A 27886-nucleotide genomic window follows, 5' to 3' on the forward strand; every position below is an offset into this window, starting at 1 on the left:
GAATTATGTTAAAGAAACGGCAGGCACTGTATTGGACACCTTTTTCACTGGGGGCCTTCTCTAATCATAGGCAGAGCCTCATTTTCGCACCACTAATGCGCAGTTGTTTTTGGGAAGCAAGGCATGCAGATGCATGTGTGAGGAGCTCAGATACATAGAAAAAGCTTACTGAAGGCGTCATTTGGTATCGTATTCCCCTCTGGGCTTGGTTGGGTCTCAGCAAAGCAGATACCAGGGACTGTATAGGGGTTAAATATAAAAACGGCTCCGGTTCCGTTATTTTAAGAGTTAAAGCTTTCAAATTTGGTGTGCAATACTTTTAAGGCTTTAAGACACTGGTGAAATTTTGGTGAATTTTGAACAATTCCTTCATACTTTTTCACATATTCAGTAATAAAGTGTTTTCAGTTTAAAATTTAAAGTGACAGTAACGGTTTTATTTTAAAACGTTTTTTGTACTTTGTTATCAAGTTTATGCCTGTTTAACATGTCTGAACTATCAGATAGACTATGTTCTGTATGTGAGGAAGCCAAGGTTCCTTCTCATTTAAATAGATGTGATGTATGTGACAAACAATTTAGAGAAAATGATGCCCAAGATGATTCCTCAAGTGAGGGGAGTAAGCATGGTACTGCATCATCCCCTCCTTCGTCTACGCCAGTCTTGCCCACACAGGAGGCCCCTAGTACATCTAGTGCGCCAATACTCCTTACTATGCAACAATTAACGGCTGTAATGGATAATTCTATCAAAAACATTTTAGCCAAAATGCCCACTTATCAGCGAAAGCGCGACTGCTCTGTTTTAGAAAATACTGAAGAGCATGAGGACGCTGATGATAATGGTTCTGACATGCCCCTACACCAGTCTGAGGGGGCCAGGGAGGTTTTGTCTGAGGGAGAAATTTCAGATTCAGGGAAAATTTCTCAACAAGCTGAACCTGATGTGATTACATTCAAATTTAAATTGGAACATCTCCGCGCTCTGCTTAAGGAGGTGTTGTCTACTCTGGATGATTGTGACAATTTGGTCATTCCAGAGAAATTATGTAAGATGGACAAGTTCCTAGAGGTCCCGGGGCCCCCCGAAGCTTTTCCTATACCCAAGCGGGTGGCGGACATTGTAAACAAAGAATGGGAAAGGCCCGGCATACCTTTTGTCCCTCCCCCTATATTTAAGAAATTGTTTCCTATGGTCGACCCCAGAAAGGACTTATGACAGACAGTCCCCAAGGTCGAGGGGGCGGTTTCTACTCTAAACAAACGCACTACTATCCACATAGAAGATAGTTGTGCTTTCAAAGATCCTATGGATAAAAAATTAGAGGGTTTGCTTAAAAAGATGTTTGTTCAGCAAGGTTACCTTCTACAACCAATTTCATGCATTGTTCCTGTCACTACAGCAGCGTGTTTCTGGTTCGATGAACTAGAAAAGTCGCTCGATAAAGATTCTTCTTATGAGGAGATTATGGACAGAGTTCACGCTCTTAAATTGGCTAACTCTTTTACTTTAGACGCCACTTTGCAATTAGCTAGATTAGCGGCGAAAAATTCAGGGTTTGCTATTGTGGCGCGCAGAGCGCTTTGGCTAAAATCTTGGTCAGCGGATGCGTCTTCCAAGAACAAATTGCTTAACATACCTTTCAAGGGGAAAACGCTGTTTGGCCCTGACTTGAAAGAGATTATTTCAGATATCACTGGGGGTAAGGGCCACGCCCTTCCTCAGGATAGGTCTTTTAAGGCTAAAAATAAACCAAATTTTCGTCCCTTTCGCAGAAACGGACCAGCCTCAAGTTCTACATCCTCTAAGCAAGAGGGTAATACTTCTCAAACCAAGCCAGCCTGGAGGCCAATGCAAGGCTGGAACAAAGGTAAGCAGGTCAAGAAACCTGCCACTGCTACCAAGACAGCATGAGATGTTGGCCCCCGATCCGGGACCGGATCTGGTGGGGGGCAGACTTTCTCTCTTCGCTCAGGCTTGGGCAAGAGATGTTCTGGATCCTTGGGCGCTAGAAATAGTCTCCCAAGGTTATCTTCTGGAATTCAAGGAGCTACCCCCAAGGGGGAGGTTCCACAGGTCTCAATTGTCTTCAGACCACATAAAAAGACAGGCATTCTTACATTGTGTAGAAGACCTGTTAAAAATGGGAGTGATTCATCCTGTTCCATTAGGAGAACAAGGGATGGGATTCTACTCCAATCTGTTCATAGTTCCCAAAAAAGAGGGAACATTCAGACCAATCTTAGATCTCAAGATCCTAAACAAATTTCTCAAGGTTCCATCGTTCAAAATGGAAACCATTCGGACAATTCTTCCTACCATCCAGGAAGGTCAATTCATGACCACGGTGGATTTAAAGGATGCGTATCTACATATTCCTATCCACAAGGAACATCATCGGTTCCTAAGGTTCGCCTTTCTGGACAAGCATTACCAGTTTGTGGCACTTCCATTCGGATTAGCCACTGCTCCAAGAATTTTCACAAAGGTACTAGGGTCCCTTCTAGCGGTGCTAAGACCAAGGGGCATTGCAGTAGTACCTTACTTGGACGACATACTGATTCAAGCGTCGTCTCTACCACAAGCAAAGGCTCATACGGACATTGTCCTGGCCTTTCTCAGATCTCACGGGTGGAAAGTGAACGTAGAAAAAAGTTCTCTATCTCAGTCAACAAGAGTTCCCTTCTTGGGAACAATAATAGACTCCTTAGAAATGAGGATTTTTCTGACAGAGGCCAGAAAATCAAAACTTCTAAGCTCTTGTCAAGTACTTCATTCTGTTCTTCTTCCTTCCATAGCGCAGTGCATGGAAGTAATAGGTTTGATGGTCGCGGCAATGGACATAGTTCCTTTTGCGCGAATTCATCTAAGACCATTACAACTGTGCATGCTCAGTCAGTGGAATGGGGATTATACAGACTTGTCTCCGACGATACAAGTAGATCAGAGGACCAGAGATTCACTCCGTTGGTGGCTGACCCTGGACAACCTGTCACAAGGGATGAGCTTCCGCAGACCAGAGTGGGTCATTGTCACGACCGACGCCAGTCTGGTGGGCTGGGGCGCGGTCTGGGAACCCCTGAAAGCTCAGGGTCTTTGGTCTCGGGAAGAATCTCTTCTCCCGATAAATATTCTGGAACTGAGAGCGATATTCAATGCTCTCAAGGCTTGGCCTCAGCTAGCAAAAGCCAAATTCATACGGTTTCAATCAGACAACATGACGACTGTTGCGTATATCAACCATCAGGGGGGAACAAGGAGTTCCCTGGCGATGGAAGAAGTGACCAAAATAATTCAATGGGCGGAGACTCACTCCTGCCACTTGTCTGCAATCCACATCCCAGGAGTGGAAAATTGAGAAGCGGATTTTCTGAGTCGTCAGACATTTCATCCGGGGGAGTGGGAACTCCATCCGGAAATCTTTGCCCAAATAATTCAATTGTGGGGCATTCCAGACATGGATCTGATGGCGCCTCGTCAGAACTTCAAGGTTCCTTGCTACGGGTCCAGATCCAGGGATCCCAAGGCGACTCTAGTGGATGCACTAGTAGCACCTTGGAGCTTCAACCTAGCTTATGTGTTCCCACCGTTTCCTCTCATTCCCAGGCTGGTAGCCAGGATCAAACAGGAGAGGGTATCGGTGATCTTGATAGCTCCTGCGTGGCCACGCAGGACTTGGTATGCAGATCTGGTGAATATGTCATCGGCTCCACCATGGAAGCTACCTTTGAGACAGGACCTTCTTGTTCAAGGTCCGTTCGAACATCCGAATCTGGCCTCACTCCAACTGACTGCTTGGAGATTGAACGCTTGATTTTATCAAAGCGAGGGTTCTCAGATTCTGTCATTGATACTCTTGTTCAGGCTAGAAAGCCTGTAACTAGAAAAATCTACCATAAAATATGGAAAAAATATATCTGTTGGTGTGAATCTAAAGGATTCCCATGGAACAAGATAAAAATTCCTAAGATTCTATCCTTTCTTCAAGAAGGTTTGGAGAAAGGATTATCTGCAAGTTCTTTGAAGGGACAGATTTCTGCTTTATCTGTTTTACTTCACAAAAAGCTGGCGGCTGTGCCAGATGTTCAAGCTTTTGTTCAGGCTCTGGTTAGAATCAAGCCTGTTTACAAACCTTTGACTCCTCCTTGGAGTCTCAATTTAGTTCTTTCAGTTCTTCAGGGGGTTCCGTTTGAACCCCTACATTCCGTTGATATCAAGTTATTATCTTGGAAAGTTTTGTTTTTGGTTGCAATTTCTTCTGCTAGAAGAGTTTCAGAGTTATCTGCTCTGCAGTGTTCTCCTCCTTATCTGGTGTTCCATGCAGATAAGGTGGTTTTGCGTACTAAACCTGGTTTTCTTCCGAAAGTTGTTTCTAACAAAAATATTAACCAGGAGATAGTCGTGCCTTCTTTGTGTCCGAATCCAGTTTCAAAGAAGGATCGTTTGTTGCACAATTTGGATGTAGTTCGTGCTCTAAAATTCTATTTAGAGGCTACAAAGGATTTCAGACAAACATCTTCCTTGTTTGTTGTTTATTCTGGTAAAAGGAGAGGTCAAAAAGCAACTTCTACCTCTCTCTCTTTTTGGCTTAAAAGCATCATCAGATTGGCTTATGAGACTGCCGGACGGCAGCCTCCTGAAAGAATCACAGCTCATTCCACTAGGGCCGTGGCTTCCACATGGGCTTTCAAGAACGAGGCTTCTGTTGATCAGATATGTAAGGCAGCGACTTGGTCTTCACTGCACACTTTTACCAAATTTTACAAATTTGATACTTTTGCTTCTTCTGAGGCTATTTTTGGGAGAAAGGTTTTGCAAGCCGTGGTGCCTTCCATCTAGGTGACCTGATTTGCTCTCTCCCATCATCCGTGTCCTAAAGCTTTGGTATTGGTTCCCACAAGTAAGGATGACGCCGTGGACCGGACACACCTATGTTGGAGAAAACAGAATTTATGTTTACCTGATAAATTACTTTCTCCAACGGTGTGTCCGGTCCACGGCCCGCCCTGGTTTTTTAATCAGGTCTGATGATTTATTTTCTCTAACTACAGTCACCACGGTATCATATGATTTCTCCTATGCAAATATTCCTCCTTTACGTCGGTCGAATGACTGGGGAAGGCGGAGCCTAGGAGGGATCATGTGACCAGCTTTGCTGGGCTCTTTGCCATTTCCTGTTGGGGAAGAGAATATCCCACAAGTAAGGATGACGCCGTGGACCGGACACACCGTTGGAGAAAGTAATTTATCAGGTAAACATAAATTCTGTTTTTGACTTGAGTGTCACTTTAAGTGATGTTGCATACTAGTTTGGATAAGAGTCAGGAAAATATTGACATTTAAAGTGAAGGTAAAGTTAGTCCCTTTTGAACACATATCTCTTAATTTATCAAGATCGCAATTTTTTTTTCCAATTATTATTTCTCAATTTTTGATAAATATATTTTTCCTACCGTTGCCACACTAACTCCTCCCATCCGCTACTTTGTCGATTTGTGTGTGTTTTCTATACGTAGCTCAAATGCGCATTCACAATTAATGTTTTTATAGGGCATGCGCAAATCACGGATTCCTAACTCTACTGCGCATGCGATTCTCGGCGATATCTATCTCCAATGCGCAAACTAGGCTGATGGTGTACAGGCGTTACTTCCTCTGAAAACGAATGCGCATGCGCGACACAGGAGCGCGCTCATAATCGAAGCCTGACAATTTTTTGCTCATGCGCTGTAAAATAGGCGGATGACGTTGCTTGACGGCCGCCTAACGGCCAGAATTGGGTATCTAAAAAACGTGACCCACATCTTAAACCCCCCCCCCCAAAAAAAAAACGGGTTGCATTCGGCTAGTGTCAACAATAAAATAATAGCGGCGATAACTTTATTTCAAGATAAGATGGGAAGAAATGATGAATGAAAGAGTATTATTGTAGATTGCAACCCAGGTAAGTTTACCTTCACTTTAAAGAAGCATCTGGAAAATGTTACTGTTGCAAGTTGAGCAAATGTTTTGAATGTTAATCATTATTTCATGTTCACAGCTCTGGTGGTGAAGGTTACTTACTGTTTTAGGCAGTTTGAATGTTTGGAAAGGTTAACTTAAAGTGACAGCAAAGTCAAAATTAAACAATCCTTATTCAGAAAGCGCATGTAGTTTTAAACAACCTTTCATTTCCCTTTTTTTATGTAATTTGCTTTGTTCTATTAGTATCTTTGTTGAAAAGCATACCTAGGTAGGCTCCGGGGGCAGCAATGCAATACTGGAAGCTAACTGGTGATTGGTACTTGCACTGCCTGTTGTCATTGGCTCACTTGATGTGTTCAGCTAGCTCTGAGTAGTGCACTTCTGCTCCTTAGCCTACTCTTCAATAAATTATGCAAAAAGAACAAAGCAAACTTGATAAAATATGTAACTTGGAAAGTTGTTTAAAATTCCATTTTCTAACTAAATAATGAAACTTTTATTTTAACTTTATTGTCCCTTTTAAAAGGTCCGATATTTTGTCTTTATCAGTTAATTGTCATAAGGTGTTTAGGGAAGTGGTGCCTACAAATCTTGTCAATTGTGTTGGCACTGAAGACCATTTTTATATTCTGCATTATTACACTGTATACGTATAGTTCAGTATTAGATGAATGTCTGTAGTTTCATTAACACCTTATGATCTCTTGTGCATTTACTAGATAGTCTATCTCCATACATTAGAGTACTTAGTACTGGCTAAACACAATCTTCCCCTTGGGTATTTGTCATTTTTGTCAAGATCCTGACGGACTAGCTAGAATGTCTGCATTTAAAGCGACAGTCTAGTCAAAATTAAAGTGATTGTAATCTTTAACAAATTACTGGCCGGTATATAAAAGTAATCTTTAAAACAGGGGCACTTTAATTCATTAACATTTTGAAAGATGCTTCATTTTTAAAATATTTACCACTGAGTTATGTTGAAAGCTAAACCTAGGTAGGCTCATAAATTGATTTCTAAGCCATTGAAGGACGCCTCTTTTCTCAGAGCATTTTGACAGTTTTTTTACAGTTAGACAGTGCTAGTTAATTTGTGACATATAGGTAACATTGTGCTCACTCCCATGGAATTATTTATGAGTCAGCATTGATTGGCTAAAATGCACAGCTGTCAAAAGAACAGAGATAAGGGGGCAGTCTGCAGAGGTTTAGATACAAGGTAATCACAGAGGTAAAAAGTGTATTAATATAACATTGTTGGTTATGCAAAACTCGTGAATGGGTAATTAAGGGATAATCTATCTTTTTAAAGGGATAGTAAACACCAAAAATGTTATTGTTTAAAAAGATAATCTCTTTATTTACCATTCCCCAGTTTTGCATTTCATTTTGTTATAGAAATATACTTGTTACCTCTGTAATTACCTTGTATCTAAGCTTCTGCAGACTGCCTCCTTATCTCAGATCTTTTGACAGACTTGCATTTCAGGCAATTTGTGCTGACAATTAAATAACTTCATGTGCACAATGTTATCTATATGAAATACATGCACTAACGCCCTCTAGTCTAGCTGTGAAAAAATATCAAATGCATTCAAATTAGAGATGTCCTTCAAGGGCTTGGAAATTAGCATATGAGCCTACCTAGAATTAGCCTTTTTCTAAAAATAACAAGAGAAGAAAGCAAATTTGATGATAAAAGTAAATTAGAAAGTTGTTTAAAATGTTATGCCCTGTCTGAATCATGAAAGTTTAATTTGGCCTTTACTATCCCTTTAGCAATAAAATAATTTGAGTAGAATGTCCCTTTTAATGTTACACAAGCAAATGATTGTGCAATCCCACAAGCAAGGCTTGGCAATCAGTCCGGTATAATTGCCACCTCTGAGGGGGAGCAGACGTTAAGAAGTGGGGAGTTTACATGCACAAGGGCTCTCAAACTGAGTGGGAAGCTTGATAAATAGTGCCCACAATCTGTAAATACCTTCACATTTCTGACTAATAGGAGCCTAAATGTTAATATAAAACTATAGATATTCCAAACAGGTTGGGTCAGCCCTCCCAGTATTTAAACTGGCAACACAGAGGTTTGCAAGTACTTCAGTCATTTGGAATAGCTAATTTTGCCTTTGGTATCCCCACCTTTACTCAATGTTTCTGTTCTTAAAGGGACAGTCTACACCTTAGTCATCTTAAAGTCTTACCTTAGATGCAGCTGCACTTCTTTCTATATTGTGCAGCAGGAACGGAAAAAATCACAAAAGGCTCACTAGTTGGATTCAACAGACTGTCTTTGCTATTCAGCAGAGTGCCTAGATGCAGCCCAGATCGTGATCAGTGGGTGGAGCTTGGCAGCTATATCAAAGTGTCCAGAAACAATATTCATTTTAAAATAACTTTTCTACGGTTCCTGCTGCATGACATAGAAAGAAGTACAGGAGGCTATGTGCAGCTTAATCTAAGGTGTAGACTGTCCTTTTAAGTATTGACTGTAAAAAAAAGAAAAGAAAAAATAAAGCTGTGTAAATATAGCCAGCAGATGAAATTACTCCTCCCATTGGGGTTAGGAGTGAGTAAAAAAAAAAAATGTTAATTTTCAGTTGTTCTCTAAGTATTGGGCTTTGGTCAAATGATATAAAGGAGTCGGTGTGTGTACAGAAAGTGATAAAATCGGTTTTCCTGTCAAGCTCAACACAATTTAATTGATTGTGGTTTCAAAGAACAAAACCAGCTATTTCTTGTACAAAAATAAACAAGCAGTTTCTTATACATTTTATACTATGCAGGTGGTATAACACGTCATTGGGAACACATTAAGGGAACAATTATTTTACAGTACGTTGTTCCTTAAAGGGACATTATACACATTTTTTCTTTGCATAAATGTTTTGTAGATGATCTATTTATATAGCCCATTAATTTTTTTTTATTTTTTTTTAAATGTATAGCTTTGCTTATTTTTAAATAACATTGCTCTTATTTTCAGACTCCTAACCAAGCCCCAAAGGTTTATGTGAATACAGTCAGCTACATTCTCCAGCTTGCTCCTGTTTGTGTAGAGAGTCTTTTCATATGCAAAAGAAGGGGGAGGGGGGGTGTGTCTAATTTCCCACTTGCAGTGGGCTTTCCGGTTACCTTTTCAATAGAGCTAAACTAAGAGCTTCTAAGTAAGTTTTTTTTAAACTGTTTTATACTGGACTTTTATATCAGTATCTGTGCATCTTATTCTTTATAGTAGTGTCTATTACATGCAGTTATATGAAAATGAGTGTATACTGTCCCTTTAAATCCTTACTTGACGGGAACATACAGCATTGATTTTATCTCTTATTTTTTCCCCCCCTTTCAGTCTCTGCCATACAAAGCCGTGAAGTGCAAGGGTAGAGGTTTGGCCGTAAGGCTTACAATTTACCCCCAGATTTAAAGGGGTAGAAAGATTAAAATTGAAATGTGCATGGGTGCTTTTAAGTTTTAAAATATAAACATGTTTGCAATTTACTTCCATTAGCAAAAATGCTTTTAATAAAAGTTATTACGGTTTTTCAGTGGCATACGCACATATCCTGTGAGGGTCCCTGCAACAGTATTCAAACACCATACCTGCTCAGTGGTGTGTGTTGCTTCTGAAGATGTAATTTGTGTCATTCAAACAACTGCTGACTCTCTGAGAAGGTGTGGTGCTTAAATACTGGTGTACGGGCCTCACAAGATATGTGCATATGCCACAGGAAAACAGTAATTACTTATTAGAAGCATTTTTGTTAATGGAGTATATTACAAAACTGCTTCTATTTAAAATTGCAATGCACCCATGCATATTTCATTTTAATCTTTCTATCCCTTTAATAGAGCATGTATTTTCCAATTATAATGTCCCATTAAGCTTTTACAAAGTTGCCATGTACATTTTTAGAAAGCACAGTCTACGTAATTTACATTTAGCTGAAGTTGTCTTTCCCAGATTTAATCTTGAAATTGTATTTTATTGTTAATCTAATATAAATGATCTAGTAATGATGCCCTTTTAATTTGTCTCTAGCTCTGTAGATTCGGAACTGACTACCCTCTGCCAGTCAGTCCTGGAGGACTTTAACCTATGCATGTTTTATTTGCCGTCATCCATTAATCTGAGCTCAGCAAGTGAGGATGAAGATGAGTACGAGGGTGGCTACTCCTTTTTGCCTGACCTGCTTGTTTTCCGTATGGTTGTGATCTGCCTGATGAGTGTCCACAGCCTGAAGAGGGCAGGTAACATATTTATACATTTTACAAACCACACAGAGCAGTTCTTAAAAGGATAGGGCCTCACCCCTTATCTAATTGGCAGAAACAGGGTAAAGCTCAAACAATATAAAAAGTCCAGCTGGCTGCTTGAGAGATATATAATCTCATGTGTCCGGTCTGCACAAGGGTGTGAAAATCATTGAGATCATTTAATTTGTTTGGTTTTAGAGCTAAAATTTATTTCTCTTGTTAAGTGTGTTCAGTCCACGGGTCATCCATTACTTATGGGATATATTCTCCTTCCCAACAGGAAGTTGCAAGTGGATCACCCAAGCAGAGCTGCTATATAGCTCCTCCCCTCACATGTCATATCCAGTCATTCTCTTGCAACCCTCAACAAAGAAGGAGGTCGCGAGAGGAGCTGGAGTTTTTACTTATCTATTCTTCAATCAAAAGTTTGTTATTTTAAATGGCACCGGAGTGTGCTGTTTTTCTATCTCAGGCAGTATTTGGAAGAAGAAACTGCCTGCGTTTTTTTTCTATGATCTTAGCAGGCGTAACTAAGATCCACTGGCTGTTCTCGACATTCTGAGGAGTGGGGTAACTTCAGAAACTGGGAATAGCATGCGGGGTCCTCCGCAAATGAGGTATGTGCAGTACTTTATTTTCTGGGAATGGAATTGACTAAGAAAATACTGCTGTTACCGTATAATGTAAGTACAGCCTTAAATGCAGTAGGGGCAACTGGTATCAGGCTGATAAATGTATGCGCAGTCGAGTTATTTTCTAGGGACTAGAATTTGACTGAGAAAATACTGTTAAACTGAAATAATACTTAAGCCTTATCTGCAGTGGTAGCGACTGGTAGCAGGCTTAGTGATAACTTTGCATGGCATTGGAAAATGTTGTTTTTTAATAAAATGTTTACTGGCATGTTATTCGTTTTTGTGAGGTACTTTGGTGATAAATTCTTTGGGCATGATTTTTTTCCACATGGCTAACATATTTTTCTGCATGGAAACCGTTATATCAGGGCTCCCACTGTTGTGATAGGAGTGGTAGGGACCTTGTTTTAGCGCCTTGTGGCGCAGTTAAAATTCTAGCACAGTCTTCCTGCTTCTTCCTCCTTGATCCAGGACGTCTCTAGAGAGCTCAGGGGTCTGCAAAATTCATTTGTGAGGGAGGTAATCAGTCACAGCAGATCTGTGACAGTGTGCTTGACTGTGATTAAAAGCGTTAAATCTTAATTGATATCCGTTTTATCCGTTTTGGGTATTGAGGGGTTAATCATCCTTTTGCTAATGGGTGCAATCCTCTGCTAATAATACACTTCTTGTTAAGAATTGTTTAATTATATCTGTATTTTTGAAGCGCTGCAGCGTTTTTTATATTGCTTGTAAACTTATTGAAAGTGATTTCCAAGCTTGCTAGTTTCATTGCGAAGTCTGTTTAAACATGTCTGATTCAGAGGAAACTGTTTGTTCATCATGTTCAAAAGCCAATGTGGAGCCCAATAGAACGATGTGTACCAATTGTATTGATATTGCTTTGAATAAAAGTCAATCTGTACCGATAAAGAAACTATCACCAGACAACGAGGGGGAAGTTATGCCGACTAACTCTCCTCACGTGTCAGTACCTGCGTCTCCCGCTCGGGAGATGCGTAGGATTGAGACGCCAAGTACATCTAGGCCCTTACAAATCACTTTACATGATTTGGCTAATGTTATGAAAGAAGTATTATATAATATGCCCGAATTAAGGGGCAAATGCGATAGCTCTGGGTTAAGGACAGAGCGCGCTGATGACACGAGAGCCATGTCTGATACTGCGTCACAATTTGCAGAACATGAGGACGGTGAGCTTCATTCTGTCGGTGACGGTTCTGATCCAGATTCAGAAATGTCAAATTTTAAATTTAAGCTTGAGAACCTCCGTGTGTTACTAGGGGAGGTATTAGCGGCTCTGAATGATTGCGACACGGTGGCAATTCCAGAGAAATTGTGTAGGTTGGATAGATATTATGCGGTACCGGTGTGTACTGACGTCTTTCCTATACCAAAAAGACTTACAGAAATTATTAGTAAGGAGTGGGATAGACCCGGTGTGCCTTTTTCCCCTCCCCCGATATTTAGAAAAATGTTCCCTATAGATGCCACCACACGAGACTTATGGCAGACGGTCCCTAAGGTGGAGGGAGCAGTTTCTACGTTAGCCAAGCGTACCACTATCCCGGTGGAGGATAGCTGTGCTTTCTCAGATCCAATAGATAAAAAATTAGAGGGTTATCTTAAGAAAATGTTTGTTCAACAGGGTTTTATATTGCAGCCTCTTGCATGCATTGCGCCTGTCACGGCCGCAGCAGCATTCTGGTTTGAGTCTCTGGAAGAGGCGATTCGCACAGAGCCATTGGATGAGGCTTTGAGCAAAGTTAGAACCCTTAAGCAAGCTAATGCGTTTGTTTCAGATGCCGTAGTACATCTAACCAAACTTACGGCTAAAAATTCCGGATTCGCCATACAGGCGCGCAGAGCGCTCTGGCTTAAATCCTGGTCAGCGGATGTAACTTCCAAGTCTAAGCTACTTAACATTCCTTTCAAAGGGCAGACCTTATTCGGGCCCGGCTTGAAGGAAATTATTGCTGACATTACGGGAGGTAAGGGCCACGCCCTTCCTCAGGACAGGGCCAAACCAAAGTCCAAACAGTCTAATTTTCGTGCCTTTCGTAACTTCAAGGCAGGAGCAGCATCGACTTCCTCCGCTCCAAAACAGGAAGGAACTACTGCTCGTTACAGACAGGGTTGGAAAGGCAACCAGTCATGGAACAAGGGCAAGCAGGCCAGAAAGCCTACTCCCGCCCCTAAGACAGCATGAAGACAGGGCCCCCTATCCGGAGACGGATTTAGTGGGGGGCAGACTTTCTCTCTTCGCCCAGGCTTGGGCAAGAGATGTGCAGGGTCCCTGGACGTTAAAGATTATATCTCAGGGATACCTTCTGGATTTCAAAACCTCTCCTCCACAAGGGAGGTTCCATCTTTCGAGGTTATCAACAAACCTAGTAAAGAGAGAGGCATTTCTACAATGTGTACAAGACCTCTTAATCATGGGAGTGATCCACTCAGTTCCGCGATCGGAACAGGGACAAGGATTTTACTCAAATCTATTTGTGGTTCCCAAAAAAGAGGGAACCTTCAGACCAATCTTGGACTTAAAGATCTTAAACAAATTCCTAAGGGTACCATCGTTCAAGATGGAAACCATTCGAACCATCCTACCCATGATCCAAGAGGGTCAATATATGACCACAGTGGACTTAAAGGATGCTTACCTTCATATACCGATTCACAAAGATCATTATCGGTACCTAAGGTTTGCCTTTCTAGACAGGCATTACCAGTTTGTGGCTCTTCCCTTTGGGTTAGCCACGGCCCCGAGAATTTTTACGAAGGTTCTGGGCTCACTTCTGGCGGTACTAAGACCACGAGGCATAGCGGTGGCTCCGTACCTATACGACATTCTGATACAAGCGTCAAGTTTTCAGAATGCAAAGTCTCATACAGAGAGATAGTTCTAGCATTTCTGAGGTCACATGGGTGGAAAGTGAACGTGGAAAAGAGTTCTCTGTTACCACTCACAAGGGTTCCTTTTCTAGGGACTCTTATAGATTCTGTAGAGATGAAGATTTACCTGACGGAGTCCAGGTTATCAAAGATTCTCAATGCTTGCCGTGTCCTTCATTCCGTTTCAAGCCCATCAGTAGCTCAGTGCATGGAGGTAATCGGCTTAATGGTCGCGGCAATGGACATAGTGCCATTTGCGCGCCTGCATCTCAGACCGCTGCAACTATGCATGCTCAGTCAATGGAACGGGGATTACTCAGATCTGTCCCCTTTGCTAAATCTGGACCAGGAGACCAGAGATTCTCTTCTCTGGTGGTTGTCACCGGTTCATCTGTCCAAAGGAATGACCTTTCGCAGACCAGATTGGACAATTGTAACAACGGATGCCAGCCTTCTAGGCTGGGGAGCAGTCTGGAATTCCCTGAAGGCTCAGGGATCGTGGACTCAGGAGGAGAAACTCCTTCCAATAAACATTCTAGAATTAAGAGCAATATTCAATGCTCTTCTAGCTTGGCCTCAGTTAGCAAAACTGAGGTTCATCAGATTTCAGTCGGACAATATCACGACACTGGCTTACATCAATCATCAAGGGGGAACCAGGAGTTCCCTAGCGATGTTGGAAGTCTCGAAGATAATTCGCTGGGCAGAGTCTCACTCTTGCCACCTGTCAGCGATTTACATCCCGGGCGTAGAGAACTGGGAGGCGTATTTCCTAAGTCGCCAGACTTTTAATCCGGGAGAGTGGGAACTTCACCCGGAGGTATTTGCTCAACTGATTCGTCGTTGGGGCAAACCGGATCTGGATCTCATGGCATCTCGCCAGAACGCGAAGCTTCCTTGTTACGGATCCAGGTCCAGGGACCCGGGAGCGGTGCTGGTAGATGCGTTAGCAGCCCCTTGGGTTTTCAACATAGCTTATGTGTTTCCACCATTTCCGTTGCTACCTCGACTGATTGCCAGGATCAAACAGGAGAGGGCATCGGTAATTCTGATAGCGCCTGCGTTGCCACGCAGGACCTGGTATGCAGACCTAGTGGACATGTCGTCCTGTCCACCATGGTCTCTTCCTCTGAGGCAGGACCTTCTAATTCAGGGTCCTTTCAACCATCCAAACCTAATTTCTCTGAGGCTGACTGCCTGGAAATTGAACACTTGATTCTATCAAAGCGTGGGTTTCGGATTCAGTTATTGATACATTAATACAGGGTCGGAAACCTGTGACCAGAAAAATTTACCATAAGATATGGCGTAAATATTTATATTGGTGCGAATCCAAGAGTTACTCATGGAGTAAGGTTAGGATTCCTAGGATATTGGCTTTTCTACAAGAGGGTTTAGAAAAGGGTTTATCCGCTAGTTCGCTAAAGGGACAGATTTCAGCTCTGTCTATTCTTTTACACAAACGTCTGGCAGAGAATCCAGACGTCCAGGCCTTTTGTCAGGCTTTGGCTAGAATTAAGCCTGTGTTTAAAGCTGTTGCTCCTCCGTGGAGCTTAAACTTGGTTCTTAAAGTTCTTCAGGGTGTTCCGTTTGAAACCCTTCATTCCATTGATATTAAGCTTTTATCTTGGAAAGTTTTGTTTTTGATGGCTATTTCCTCGGCTCGAAGAGTCTCTGAGTTATCTGCCTTACATTGTGATTCTCCTTATCTGATCTTTCATTCAGACAAGGTAGTACTGCGTACTAAACCTGGGTTTTTGCCTAAGGTTGTTTCTAACAGGAATATCAATCAAGAGATTGTTGTTCCATCAATATGTCCTAATCCTTCTTCAAAGAAGGAACGTCTTTTGCATAATCTAGACGTGGTCCGTGCTCTGAAGTTCTACTTACAGGCAACTAAAGAATTTAGACAAACTTCTTCTCTGTTTGTCGTTTACTCTGGACAGAGGAGAGGTCAAAAGGCTTCGGCTACCTCTCTCTCTTTTTGGCTTCGTAGCCTAATACGTTTAGCCTATGAGACTGCTGGACAGCAGCCTCCTGAAAGAATTACAGCTCATTCCACTAGAGCTGTGGCTTCCACCTGGGCCTTTAAGAATGAGGCCTCTGTTGAACAGATTTGCAAGGCTGCAACTTGGTCTTCACTTCATACTTTTTCCAAATTTTACAAATTTGACACTTTCGCTTCTTCTGAGGCTGGTTTTGGGAGAAAGGTTCTGCAGGCAGTGGTTCCTTCTGTTTAATGTTCCTGCCTTGTCCCTCCCATCATCCGTGTACTTAGCTTTGGTATGGGTATCCCATAAGTAATGGATGACCCGTGGACTGAACACACTTAACAAGAGAAAACATAATTTATGCTTACCTGATAAATTTATTTCTCTTGTAGTGTGTTCAGTCCACGGCCCGCCCTGTCCTTTTAAGGCAGGTTCTAAATTTTAAAATTATAACTCCAGTCACCACTGCACCTTATAGTTTCTCCTTTCTCGTCTTGTTTCGGTCGAATGACTGGATATGACATGTGAGGGGAGGAGCTATATAGCAGCTCTGCTTGGGTGATCCTCTTGCAACTTCCTGTTGGGAAGGAGAATATATCCCATAAGTAATGGATGACCCGTGGACTGAACACACTACAAGAGAAATAAATTTATCAGGTAAGCATAAATTATGTTTTTTGCTTTAAATTTTTCCTCAATCCCTAGAAAGGCTGTAGATCAGTTTCTGTACTCAAGTCTTCTACATAATTCATGACCCAGCTTCATATTCTTCAAAGTGATTGTTTATAGAAGTGCACAAGCTCACTTACAGTTTGTACCAACTGGTGACACTTAGGGAGATTTTGCAGCATAACGTAACAGAATTTGCTTGTTAAGAATAAAGCAGTAGGATAAGCACAATTCTTACAGCAAAAGCAAGGTTTTTGTTTTTTTAAGCAAATAAGGGCTGCATTTTGCAATGCTTTAATTTCCATCTTAATAAGAGGAGAGTCCACTGCTTCATTCATTACTTGTGGGAATTAAGAACCTGGCCAGCAGGAGGAGGCAAAGACACCCCAGCCAAAGGCTTAAACACCTCCCCCACTAGCTGCATCCCCCCAGTCATTCTTTGCCTTTCGTCACAGGAGGTTGGCAGAGAAGTGTCGGAAGATTCGGAGTAGTCTCTTATGGAGGGTAGTACTCTTTGAAATGGGACTGGAGTTTTAAGTAGTCCTGTCGTTTCATTTTTTATACATGTATGATAACGCTAAAATAACGCTTTATCTGTATAGAATCAAGGGTTAATATCTCCTGAGGGGGATTATTGATCAGGGGGGAATAATCTTTTATGTTTGAATTTTGCTGCTTTTATGTGTGAGATGTTATGGGCTTATTGGCTGTTATGGAATATACAGGTTTCACTTTCACTTTGAGAGACATGCCGCTTACAAGCTTGGCGTGCTTTCTCCTGTTAAGTGTGGTCAGTCCACGGGTCATCATTACTTCTGGGATATTAACTCCTCCCCAACAGGAAGTGCAAGAGGATCACCCAGCAGAGCCGCTACATAGCTCCTCCCCTCTACGTCACACCCAGTCATTCTCTTGCACCCAACTAATAGATAGGATGTGTGAGAGGACTGTGGTGATTATACTTAGTTTTATACCTTCAATCAAAAGTTTATTTTATAACAGCACCGGAGTGTGTTGTTCCTTCTCTGGTAGAATTTGAAGAATCTACCTGAGTTTTTTGTATGATTTTAGCCGGCGTAGTTAAGATCATATTGCTGTTCTCGGCCATCTGAGGAGTGAGGTAAACTTCAGATCAGGGGACAGCGGGCAGGTTAACCTGCAAAGAGGTATGTAGCAGCATATTATTTTCTGACAATGGAATTGACTGAGAAAATTCTGCCATACCGATATAATGTAAGCTCAGCCTTAAATGCAGTAGTAGCAACTGGTATCAGGCTGTCATGTATGTATATTTAAACTTCAGTATTCTGGAGAATGGCACTTCACTGGGATAATACTGTATGCATAAGACTTTAGCCTAACTTGCAGTGACTAGCAACAGGCTTTCTAATGACATTTCATTTATTTGATGTTAAACGTTTTAATTATCTGAGGTACTGGGTGAAAAATTGTTTTGGGCACTGTTTTTTCCGCTTGGCAGTCGTTTTATTTAATTTAAGACAGTTTACTGTTCTCCCTCACTGTTGTGTGTGAGGGGGAGGGGCCTATTTTGGCGCTTTTGCTACGCATCAGAAAATTCAGTCAGAAGTCTCTTGTCTTCCCTGCATGATCCGGTTCGTCTCTACAGAGCTCAGGGGTCTTCAAAAGTTAGTTTGAGGGAGGTAATCACTCACAGCAGAGCTGTGAGATTGTGACTGACTGTGATAAAAAACGTTTATTTTCTGTACATTTTTTCTGCTATTCAGGGTTAGTTATCCATTGCTAATGGGGGCAATCCTTTGCTAAAATTGTGTTTTTACCGGAAAGAATTTGATGTTATAGTTTCTCAAGTTTATTATTTCTCAACTGTCATAACTTTTTTTCTGTGCTTCTTAAAGGCACAGTACGTTTTCATATTATTTGTAAATTGCTTTGAAAAGTCTTTCCAAGTTGCTAGTTTAATTGCTAGTGTGTTAAACATGTCTGACTCAGAGGAATATCTCTGTGCTATATGTGCTAAAGCCAAAGTGGAGCCCAATAGAAATTTATGTACTAATTGCATTGATGCTACTTTAAATAAAAGTCAATCTGTACAAATTGAACATCATTCACCAAACAACGAGGGGAGAGTTATGCCGACTAACTCGCCTCACGTGTCAGTACCTGCATCTCCCGCTCGGGAGGTGCGTGATATTGTAGCGCCGAGTACATCAGGGCGGCCATTACAAATCACATTACAGGATATGGCTAATGTTATGACTGAAGTTTTGGCTAAATTACCAGAACTTAGAGGTAAGCGTGATCACTCTGGGGTGAGAACAGAGTGCGCTGTTGATAATAGGGCCATGTCTGATACTGCGTCACAGTATGCTGAACATGAGGACGGAGAGCTTCAATCTGCAGGTGACGGTTCTGATCCCAATATAATGGATTCAGACATTTCTAATTTTAAGTTTAAACTCGAAAACCTCCGTGTACTGTTAGGGGAGGTATTAGCAGCTCTGAATGATTGTAACACCGTTGCAATCCCAGAGAAATTATGTAGGCTGGATAGATACTATGCGGTACCGGCGAGTACTGACGTATTTCCTATACCTAAGAGGCTTACAGAGATAATTACTAAGGAGTGGGATAGGCCCGGTGTACCCTTTCCCCCCCCTCCTGTGTTTAGAAAAATGTTTCCAATAGACGCCACCACACGGGACTTATGGCAGACGGTCCCTAAGGTGGAGGGAGCGGTTTCTACTCTGGCTAAGCGTACCACTATCCCGGTGGAGGATAGCTGTGCCTTTTCAGATCCAATGGATAAAAAATTAGAGGGTTACCTTAAGAAAATGTTTGTTCAACAAGGTTTTATATTGCAACCCCTTGCATGTATTGCGTCTGTCTTGGCCGCGGCCGCTTTTTGGTCCGAGTCTCTGGAAGAGACTCTTGACTCAATAACTATAGATGAGATTTCAAACAAGCTTAAAACACTTAAGCTAGCTAATTCATTTGTTTCAGATGCCGTAGTACATTTAACAAAACTTACGGCTAAGAATTCCGGATTCGCCATTCAGGCACGCAGAGCACTGTGGCTAAAATCCTGGTCAGCTGACGTTACTTCTAAATCTAAATTACTTAACATACCTTTCAAAGGGCAGACCTTATTCGGGCCCGGTTTGAAAGAAATTATCGCTGACATTACAGGAGGTAAAGGCCATGCCCTGCCTCAAGACAGAGCCAAACCTAAGGCTAGACAGTCTAATTTTCGTTCCTTTCGTAATTTCAAGGCAGGAGCAGCATCAACTTCCTCTGCTCCAAAACAAGAAGGAGCTGTTGCTCGCTACAGACAAGGCTGGAGACCTAACCAGTCCTGGAACAAGGGCAAGCAGGCCAGAAAACCTGCTGCTGCCCCTAAGACAGCATGAATCGAGGGCCCCCGATCCGGAAACGGATCTAGTGGGGGGCAGACTTTCTCTCTTCGCCCAGGCTTGGGCAAGAGATGTCCAGGATCCCTGGGCGTTAGAGATCATATCTCAGGGATATCTTCTGGACTTCAAATCCTCTCCCCCAAAAGGGAGATTTCATCTGTCAAGGTTGTCAACAAACCAAATAAAGAAAGGGGCGTTTCTACGCTGTGTACAAGATCTTTTACTAATGGGAGTGATCCATCCGGTTCCGCGGTCGGAACATGGACAGGGGTTTTACTCGAATCTGTTTGTGGTCCCCAAAAAAGAGGGAACCTTCAGGCCAATCTTGGATTTAAAGATCCTAAACAAATTCCTAAGAGTTCCATCGTTCAAAATGGAAACTATTCGGACAATCCTACCCATGATCCAAAAGGGTCAGTACATGACCACAGTGGATTTAAAGGATGCTTACCTTCACATACCGATTCACAAAGATCATTTCCGGTATCTAAGGTTTGCCTTCCTAGACAGGCATTACCAGTTTGTAGCTCTTCCATTCGGATTGGCTACGGCTCCAAGAATCTTCACAAAGGTTCTGGGTGCTCTTCTGGCGGTACTAAGACCGCAAGGAATTTCGGTAGCTCCGTACCTAGACGACATTCTGATACAAGCTTCAAGCTTTCAAACTGCCAAGTCTCATACAGAGTTAGTACTGTCATTTCTAAGGTCGCATGGATGGAAGGTGAACGAAAAGAAGAGTTCTCTCTTTCCACTCACAAGAGTTCCCTTCTTGGGGACTCTTATAGATTCTGTAGAAATGAAGATTTACCTGACAGAAGACAGGTTAACAAAGCTTCAAAATGCATGCCGTGTCCTTCATTCCATTCAACACCCGTCAGTAGCTCAATGCATGGAGGTGATCGGCTTAATGGTAGCGGCAATGGACATAGTACCCTTTGCACGCCTACATCTCAGACCGCTGCAATTGTGCATGCTAAGTCAGTGGAATGGGGATTACTCAGATTTGTCCCCTACTCTGAATCTGGATCAAGAGACCAGAAATTCTCTTCTGTGGTGGCTTTCTCGGCCACATCTGTCCAGGGGGATGCCATTCAGCAGGCCGGATTGGACAATTGTAACAGACGCCAGCCTACTAGGTTGGGGCGCTGTCTGGAATTCTCTGAAGGCTCAGGGATCATGGACTCGGGAGGAGAGTCTCCTGCCTATAAACATTCTGGAATTGAGAGCAGTTCTCAATGCTCTTCTGGCTTGGCCCCAGTTAACAACTCGGGGGTTCATCAGGTTTCAGTCGGACAACATCACGACTGTAGCTTACATCAACCATCAAGGAGGGACAAGAAGCTCCCTAGCGATGATGGAAGTATCAAAGATAATTCGCTGGGCAGAGTTTCACTCTTGCCACCTGTCAGCAATCCACATCCCGGGAGTGGAGAACTGGGAGGCGGATTTCCTAAGTCGTCAGACTTTTCATCCGGGGGAGTGGGAACTTCATCCGGAGGTCTTTGCCCAAATACTTCGACGTTGGGGCAAACCAGAGATAGATCTCATGGCGTCTCGACAGAACGCCAAGCTTCCTTGTTACGGGTCCAGATCCAGGGATCCGGGAGCGGTCCTGATAGATGCTTTGACAGCACCTTGGACCTTCGGGATGGCTTATGTGTTTCTACCCTTCCCGATGCTTCCTCGATTGATTGCCAGAATCAAACAGGAGAGAGCTTCGGTGATTCTAATAGCGCCTGCGTGGCCACGCAGGACCTGGTATGCAGATCTAGTGGACATGTCATCCTGTCCTCCTTGGTCTCTGCCTCTGAGACAGGACCTTCTAATTCAGGGTCCCTTCAAACATCAAAACCTAATTTCTCTGAAGCTGACTGCATGGAAATTGAACGCTTGATTTTATCAAAGCGTGGATTTTCTGAATCAGTAATTGATACCTTAATACAGGCTAGGAAGCCTGTTACCAGAAAGATTTACCATAAAATATGGCGTAAATACTTATATTGGTGCGAATCCAAAAGTTACTCATGGAGTAAGGTTAGGATTCCTAGGATATTGTCTTTTCTACAAGAAGGTTTAGAAAAGGGTTTATCCGCTAGTTCCTTAAAGGGACAGATTTCAGCTCTGTCCATTCTTTTACACAAACGTCTGTCAGAGGTTCCGGACGTTCAAGCTTTTTGTCAGGCTTTGGCTAGGATCAAGCCTGTGTTTAAAACTGTTGCTCCACCATGGAGTTTGAACTTAGTTCTTAATGTTTTACAGGGTGTTCCGTTTGAACCCCTTCATTCCATTGATATCAAGCTGTTATCTTGGAAAGTTCTGTTTTTAATGGCTATTTCCTCGGCTCGAAGAGTCTCTGAGTTATCTGCCTTACATTGTGATTCTCCTTATCTGATTTTTCATTCAGACAAGGTAGTTCTGCGTACTAAACCTGGGTTCTCAAGAGATTGTTGTTCCATCTTTGTGTCCTAATCCTTCTTCGAAGAAGGAACGTCTTCTACACAATCTAGATGTAGTCCGTGCCCTGAAATTTTATCTACAGGCAACTAAGGATTTTCGACAAACGTCTTCCCTGTTTGTCGTTTATTCTGGTCAGAGGAGAGGTCAAAAAGCTTCGGCTACCTCTCTCTCTTTTTGGCTTCGTAGCATAATACGTTTAGCTTATGAGACTGCTGGACAGCAGCCTCCTGAAAGAATTACAGCTCATTCTACTAGAGCTGTGGCTTCCACTTGGGCCTTTAAGAATGAGGCTTCTGTTGAACAGATTTGCAAGGCTGCAACTTGGTCTTCTCTTCATACTTTTTCCAAATTTTACAAATTTGACACTTTTGCTTCTTCGGAGGCTGTTTTTGGGAGAAAGGTTCTTCAGGCAGTGGTTCCTTCCGTATAAAGAGCCTGCCTGTCCCTCCCGTCATCCGTGTACTTTAGCTTTGGTATTGGTATCCCAGAAGTAATGATGACCCGTGGACTGACCACACTTAACAGGAGAAAACAAAATTTATGCTTACCTGATAAATTCCTTTCTCCTGTAGTGTGGTCAGTCCACGGCCCGCCCTGTTTTTATGGCAGGTCTAAATTTTTAAATTATACTCCAGTCACCACTGCACCCTTTGGCTTCTCCTTTCTCGTTGGTTCTCGGTCGAATGACTGGGTGTGACGTAGAGGGGAGGAGCTATGTAGCGGCTCTGCTGGGTGATCCTCTTGCACTTCCTGTTGGGGAGGAGTTAATATCCCAGAAGTAATGATGACCCGTGGACTGACCACACTACAGGAGAAAGGAATTTATCAGGTAAGCATAAATTTTGTTTTTTCTCATAGCAGGGACGGTCCTGCATTGTTGTACCATGTGATTCTTAGCCTCTTTCCTGACCGAGTGTCTATGAGAGAGGAGTCCTAACTCTCTGTACTGTCTGGGTCATGTGAGGTGGGGAGTGCCCCAGCTATTGGGACATAAAGGTGCAGTTTTTTTTAATAAAATGACCGCCCCCTCAATTATGTTCCATATGCCTTGATAATGTGATAATATCAAACATGTTTGATACCACTGAGCCGTCCACCTCTGAGGAGTTGTCGTCCAGTGCTACATGCTTATCTCTCTACACATGCAGTTTCCCGTAGCATTGCTGATCCTCCATCTGGAGGGGGCCATTTTTTCACCAGACGTTACTGCGCAGCTCAGACGGCGGTGTCAGCGGCATTTAATGCTTTACCTCACCCTGCTAAGCGCAAGCGAAAGGTATTGCACTCCTTACCAGAGTACATCAGATAATTCATTGTATTGAACTGATAGGGTTATAAGAGGATGAAGTTCTTTCTGAGACTTCAGAGTATGAACATTCTGGGTCAGAGTCTGCTGCTTCTAAACCTCCGGCTGCGTAGGAACCAGCTTTTAGTTTTAGGAATTTGCTGTTTCTTCTAAGGGAAGATTTTTGGCGAATTCAGTGGTTCCAGAGGCCAAATTGCCTGAGGAACCTTTGATTCCTAAATTGGATAGAGTTTGAGGTCAGGGCGGTACCTTATCCTTCCCTGCTCCTGTTAGATGGCGAACATTATTAAGAATGAATGAGACTGGATTGTTCCTCTCTTCTCCCTTTAACAAAGTGTTCCCGGTCCTGGACTCTCAATGGAGTTGTGAGGTCTGTCCCTAAAAGGGATGGTGCTATCTTCACCCTTGCTAAATGCATTACTATCCCGTTCGAGGATAGCTCTTCGTTTTAAGAGCCCTTGGATAAAGGATGGAAACTCTGTTAAGAAATCTGATTCAACATACAGGATATTTGTTTCAACCGTAGGCGGCCGTTGCCGCGGTTGCTGGAGAAACTACCTTCTGGTGTGACTCCTTTTAAGATTGATCGGGGTGGAGAGGTCCCCTCAACGTTATTCTGGAAAGATTTACGGCCTTGAGGGTTGCAATTCTTTTATCTATGATACTATTAGGCAGATTATTCGCCTAAATGCCAAGACTTCAGATTTTTCTGTTCAGGCCTGTCGGGCTCTGGCTGAAGTCATGGTCTGCAGATATGACTTCTAAATCTAGATTTCTTTTCCTCCCCTTTTGTTTGGTCCAGGCCTGGACTCCATTATCTCCACGGTCACAGGGAGCAAGGGTGCCCTTCTACCGCAAGAAAATATGAACGAGTCTAAGGGACAATTTTAGTTCTTTTTGTTTTGATAAAGCCCATGTCAGCAGTTTTCCGCTAGCCTCAGCAAACCAAGAGCTCTTGGAAGCTGGCTCAGTCCTGGAATAAATCCAAGCAGAGAAAGAAGCCTGCCGAGTCTAAGTTGGCATGAACGGGCGGTCCACGGTCCTCTTCTGGATCGTGTAGGGGGCAGACTGTCGCTCTTTTCAGTCACTTGATTCAGTGATGTGCAGGATCCATGGGTCCTGGAGGTCATAGCTCAGGGTTACAAGATAAGTTTCAAGTCTCAGCCACCCAAGGGCAGTTCCTCCTATCTCTCCTGCCTTCCTGACCAGAAAGGAGGGAAGCCTTTCTGGGATGCGTACGGGATCTGTCCTCTAGGAGTTATTGTCCCGGTGCCTATCGCAGTGAGAGGTTTGGGATACTATTCAAATTTTTTTCGTCAGATTTGGACCTTTAGTGCTTAAACAAGTTTTTAAATGTCCCCTTGTTCAAGAGGGAGACAGTAGGTCCATTCTTCCCCTCGTTCGAGAAGGGCAGTTCATGACCACGATAGATCTGAAGGATGCTCCCTTCACGTACCAATCCTCAAGGACCACTTCTAGTTCCTAAGGTTTGTGTTCCTGGACCAGCACTTCCAGTTTATTGATCTTCTGTTTGGTCTAGCTGGTATAGTGGGTCACAATCTAAAGTTAGAAGGTAGCAGATTCAGGAGAAATTTAAGGAAGCATTTTTTTTTACAGAAAGGGTGGTGGATTCATGGAATGAACTTCCATTTGAGGTGGTAAACACAAAAACTGTAAAGGAATTTAAAAATGCCTGGGACATGCATAAGGCTATCCTAAGGAAAAATTAACATGTAATATGGGTAGACTTGATGGGCCTTTTTGGTTCTTATCTACCGTCAAATTCCATGTTTATGTTTCTATAATTGCCTTCCAAGTAGTTGACCTGGGTTTGATTCTGGGCTAACGCAGCATTTTCGTAGAGTGGACCATTTGGAATCGTTCCTTTTGTTGTCTTCGATCCCATGGATGGAAGATAAATCTAGAGAGAGTTCTCTTGTATCAAGTATCAGGGTAGAATTCTCGGGTACTGTAATAGAAATATTCTCATGTCTATGGAGACTAACAGACCAGAGACGTTGCAGGCTAGCATCAACATGTCTTGCCCTCCAGACCTCCTTAAGGCCACCTGTGGCTCTGTGTATGGAGGTTATTGGTCTCATTGTGTCCAGCATGGACATTTCCTTTGCCAGGTTTTACCTCAGACTGCGCATGCTGAAGCAGTGGAACGGCGATCATTCTAATCTTTCTCTGGACAACCGATCGAGAGAATCACTCTCGGTGTTTTTGTCCGGATCCCTTGTCCCAAGGGATGTCTGTCTCAAGACCACCCTGGGTGATTGTGCCTATGGTTGCGAGTCTGTCAGGATGGGGAGCTGTTTGGGGTGCCAGGAAGGCACAGGGCTTATGGACTCTGGAGGAAAAGCGCCTTTCCGATCGCATTTGGGATCTTTGAGCAATATACAATGCTTTGAAGTCTTGGCCTCTGCTGGGTTCGCCCCAGTTTATCAGATTCCAATCAGACAATATATCCTCGGTGGCTTACATTAGCCATCAGGGGGGAACGAGTAGCTTCATAGCTATGAGGGAAGTATCTTGAATTCTGGAGTGGGCGGAGACCCACATTTGTTTGCTGTCAGCGATCCACATTCCGGGAACTGGGAAGCGGATTTCCTCAGCAGACAATACTTTAATCCTGGGGATTGGTCTCTCCATCCCGAGTGTTTGCGGAAATTTGCAAGAGGAAGATCTTATGATGTCTCATTACCAAGTTACCCAGATTTGGGTCGAGGTACAGGGATCCTCAGGCGGGGCTAACGGATGCATTAGCAGAGCTGTGGAGGTTTAATCTAATTTATCTTTTATGGCCATTACCACTACTTCCTAGTGTAGTGGCTCAAATCAAGCAGGCATCAGTGATACTGATTGTTCCATCTTGGCCGCGAATTATATGGTTCGCGGAACCTTGTCGCAGGGATCTGCTGACCAAGGTCTTTGTTCATCTATGTCTAGATCTCTGAGGCTGACTGCAGGGAGATTGAAAGCTTAGTCCTATTCAAGAGAGGGTTTTCTGAGTGTTCTTTTTACTCTCATTCAAGCTTGTAGCTGGTTGCTAGTCGCATCTATCATAAGGTGTGGAGGACCTACTTATTCTGTTCCCCAGGATGAACTGGAGAAGGGCTTTTCTGCAAGTCCCCTGAGGGGACAGATTTTGGCCCTGTCTGTGTTACTGCACAATAGGTTCGCTGAGCTTCCTGATGTGCAGTCACTTGTTAAGGCTCTGCTAGGATCAGACCTGTGTTTAGATCTATTGCTCCTCCTTGGAGTTTAAATCTTGTTCTTTAGGTTTTGCACGGGTTCCATTGGAGCCTATGCATTAAGTAGACATTAAATTATTGTCTTGGAAGGTTCCTTTTCTATGGGCTATTGCTTCTGCAAGCAAAGCATCTGTGATTACTGCCTTGCAATGCGTCGCTTTTCTGGCTTTCCATGCTGATAAGGCTGTTCTACAAACCAAGTTAGGTTTTCTTCCTAAGGTTGTGTCAATTAGCAACATCAATCAAGAGATTGTGGTTCCTTTCAACGTAATTCTGGATGTGGTTTGTGCCTTGAAGTTCTATCTTCAGGCCACGTAGGAATTTAGACAAACTTCTTTCTCTGTTTGTTCTCTTTCCGGGAAGCGTGGGGGTCAGAGGACCTCCTTATCTTTTTGGCTTAGGAGTGTCCTCTGTTTCGCCTTGAGCCAGCGGGACATAAGCCTCCTCTGAGGATTATGGCTCATTCAACTAGAGCTGTGGCCTCTTCTTGGGCCTTTAAGAATGAGGCTTCTATGGAGCAGATTTGTAAGGTGGCTACTTGATCCTCTTTATATACTTATGCAACATTTTACAGATTTTATGTTTTTGCTTCGGCAGAAGCAGCTTTTGGGGGAGAGGTTCTGCAGGCTGTGTGCTCCCTCTCCCTCATTCCCTTTACACTTTAAGTTCAGTAGTGGGGGATAAATGTTGTTCAAGAGATTTGGGAGGGGGTGGGGTGTAGGTTTTTGAGGGGGAGGGGCAGCTAGACTACAAATTGTTTTTGTTTTTTATAAAAAAAAAATGCCAATTTTATGGCAAACTGGGTTCTAGCAGACAGCTACCAGTCCCCAAGATGGCGGCAAATAGAGGGGGGAAGGTTAGAGAGCTGTTTGGGGGGATCAAGGAGGTTGGGGGCTAAGGGGGGATCCTACATTGCAGAATATATATTTAAAAAACAAACCTATTTTAGTACTGGCAGACTTTCTGTCAGTACTTAAAGTGAAGGTAAAAATACTATTAAGGAAGCCGGATTAGTCATTGCTGACGTGTGAATAGAGGATCTCTAGGTGGGGGAAGCTGCGCTAG

At 43.0% G+C, this 27886-nt stretch overlaps 1 protein-coding gene across 2 annotated transcripts in view; it reads left to right on the top strand.

Annotated features, from left to right (window-relative positions):
* The window catches only part of SMG5 (SMG5 nonsense mediated mRNA decay factor), a 200383-nt gene that overhangs the window by 51953 nt on the left and 120544 nt on the right, over positions 1 to 27886 (top strand). For both annotated transcript variants that reach the window (XM_053704596.1, XM_053704602.1), the window contains exon 10: positions 10005 to 10213. In XM_053704596.1, the coding sequence (XP_053560571.1) occupies positions 10005 to 10213 (209 nt within the window). The remainder of the gene's footprint in view (positions 1 to 10004; positions 10214 to 27886) is intronic.

The sequence above is a fragment of the Bombina bombina genome, chromosome 1 (assembly GCF_027579735.1).
Source record: "Bombina bombina isolate aBomBom1 chromosome 1, aBomBom1.pri, whole genome shotgun sequence".
Classification (NCBI taxonomy): domain Eukaryota; kingdom Metazoa; phylum Chordata; class Amphibia; order Anura; family Bombinatoridae; genus Bombina; species Bombina bombina.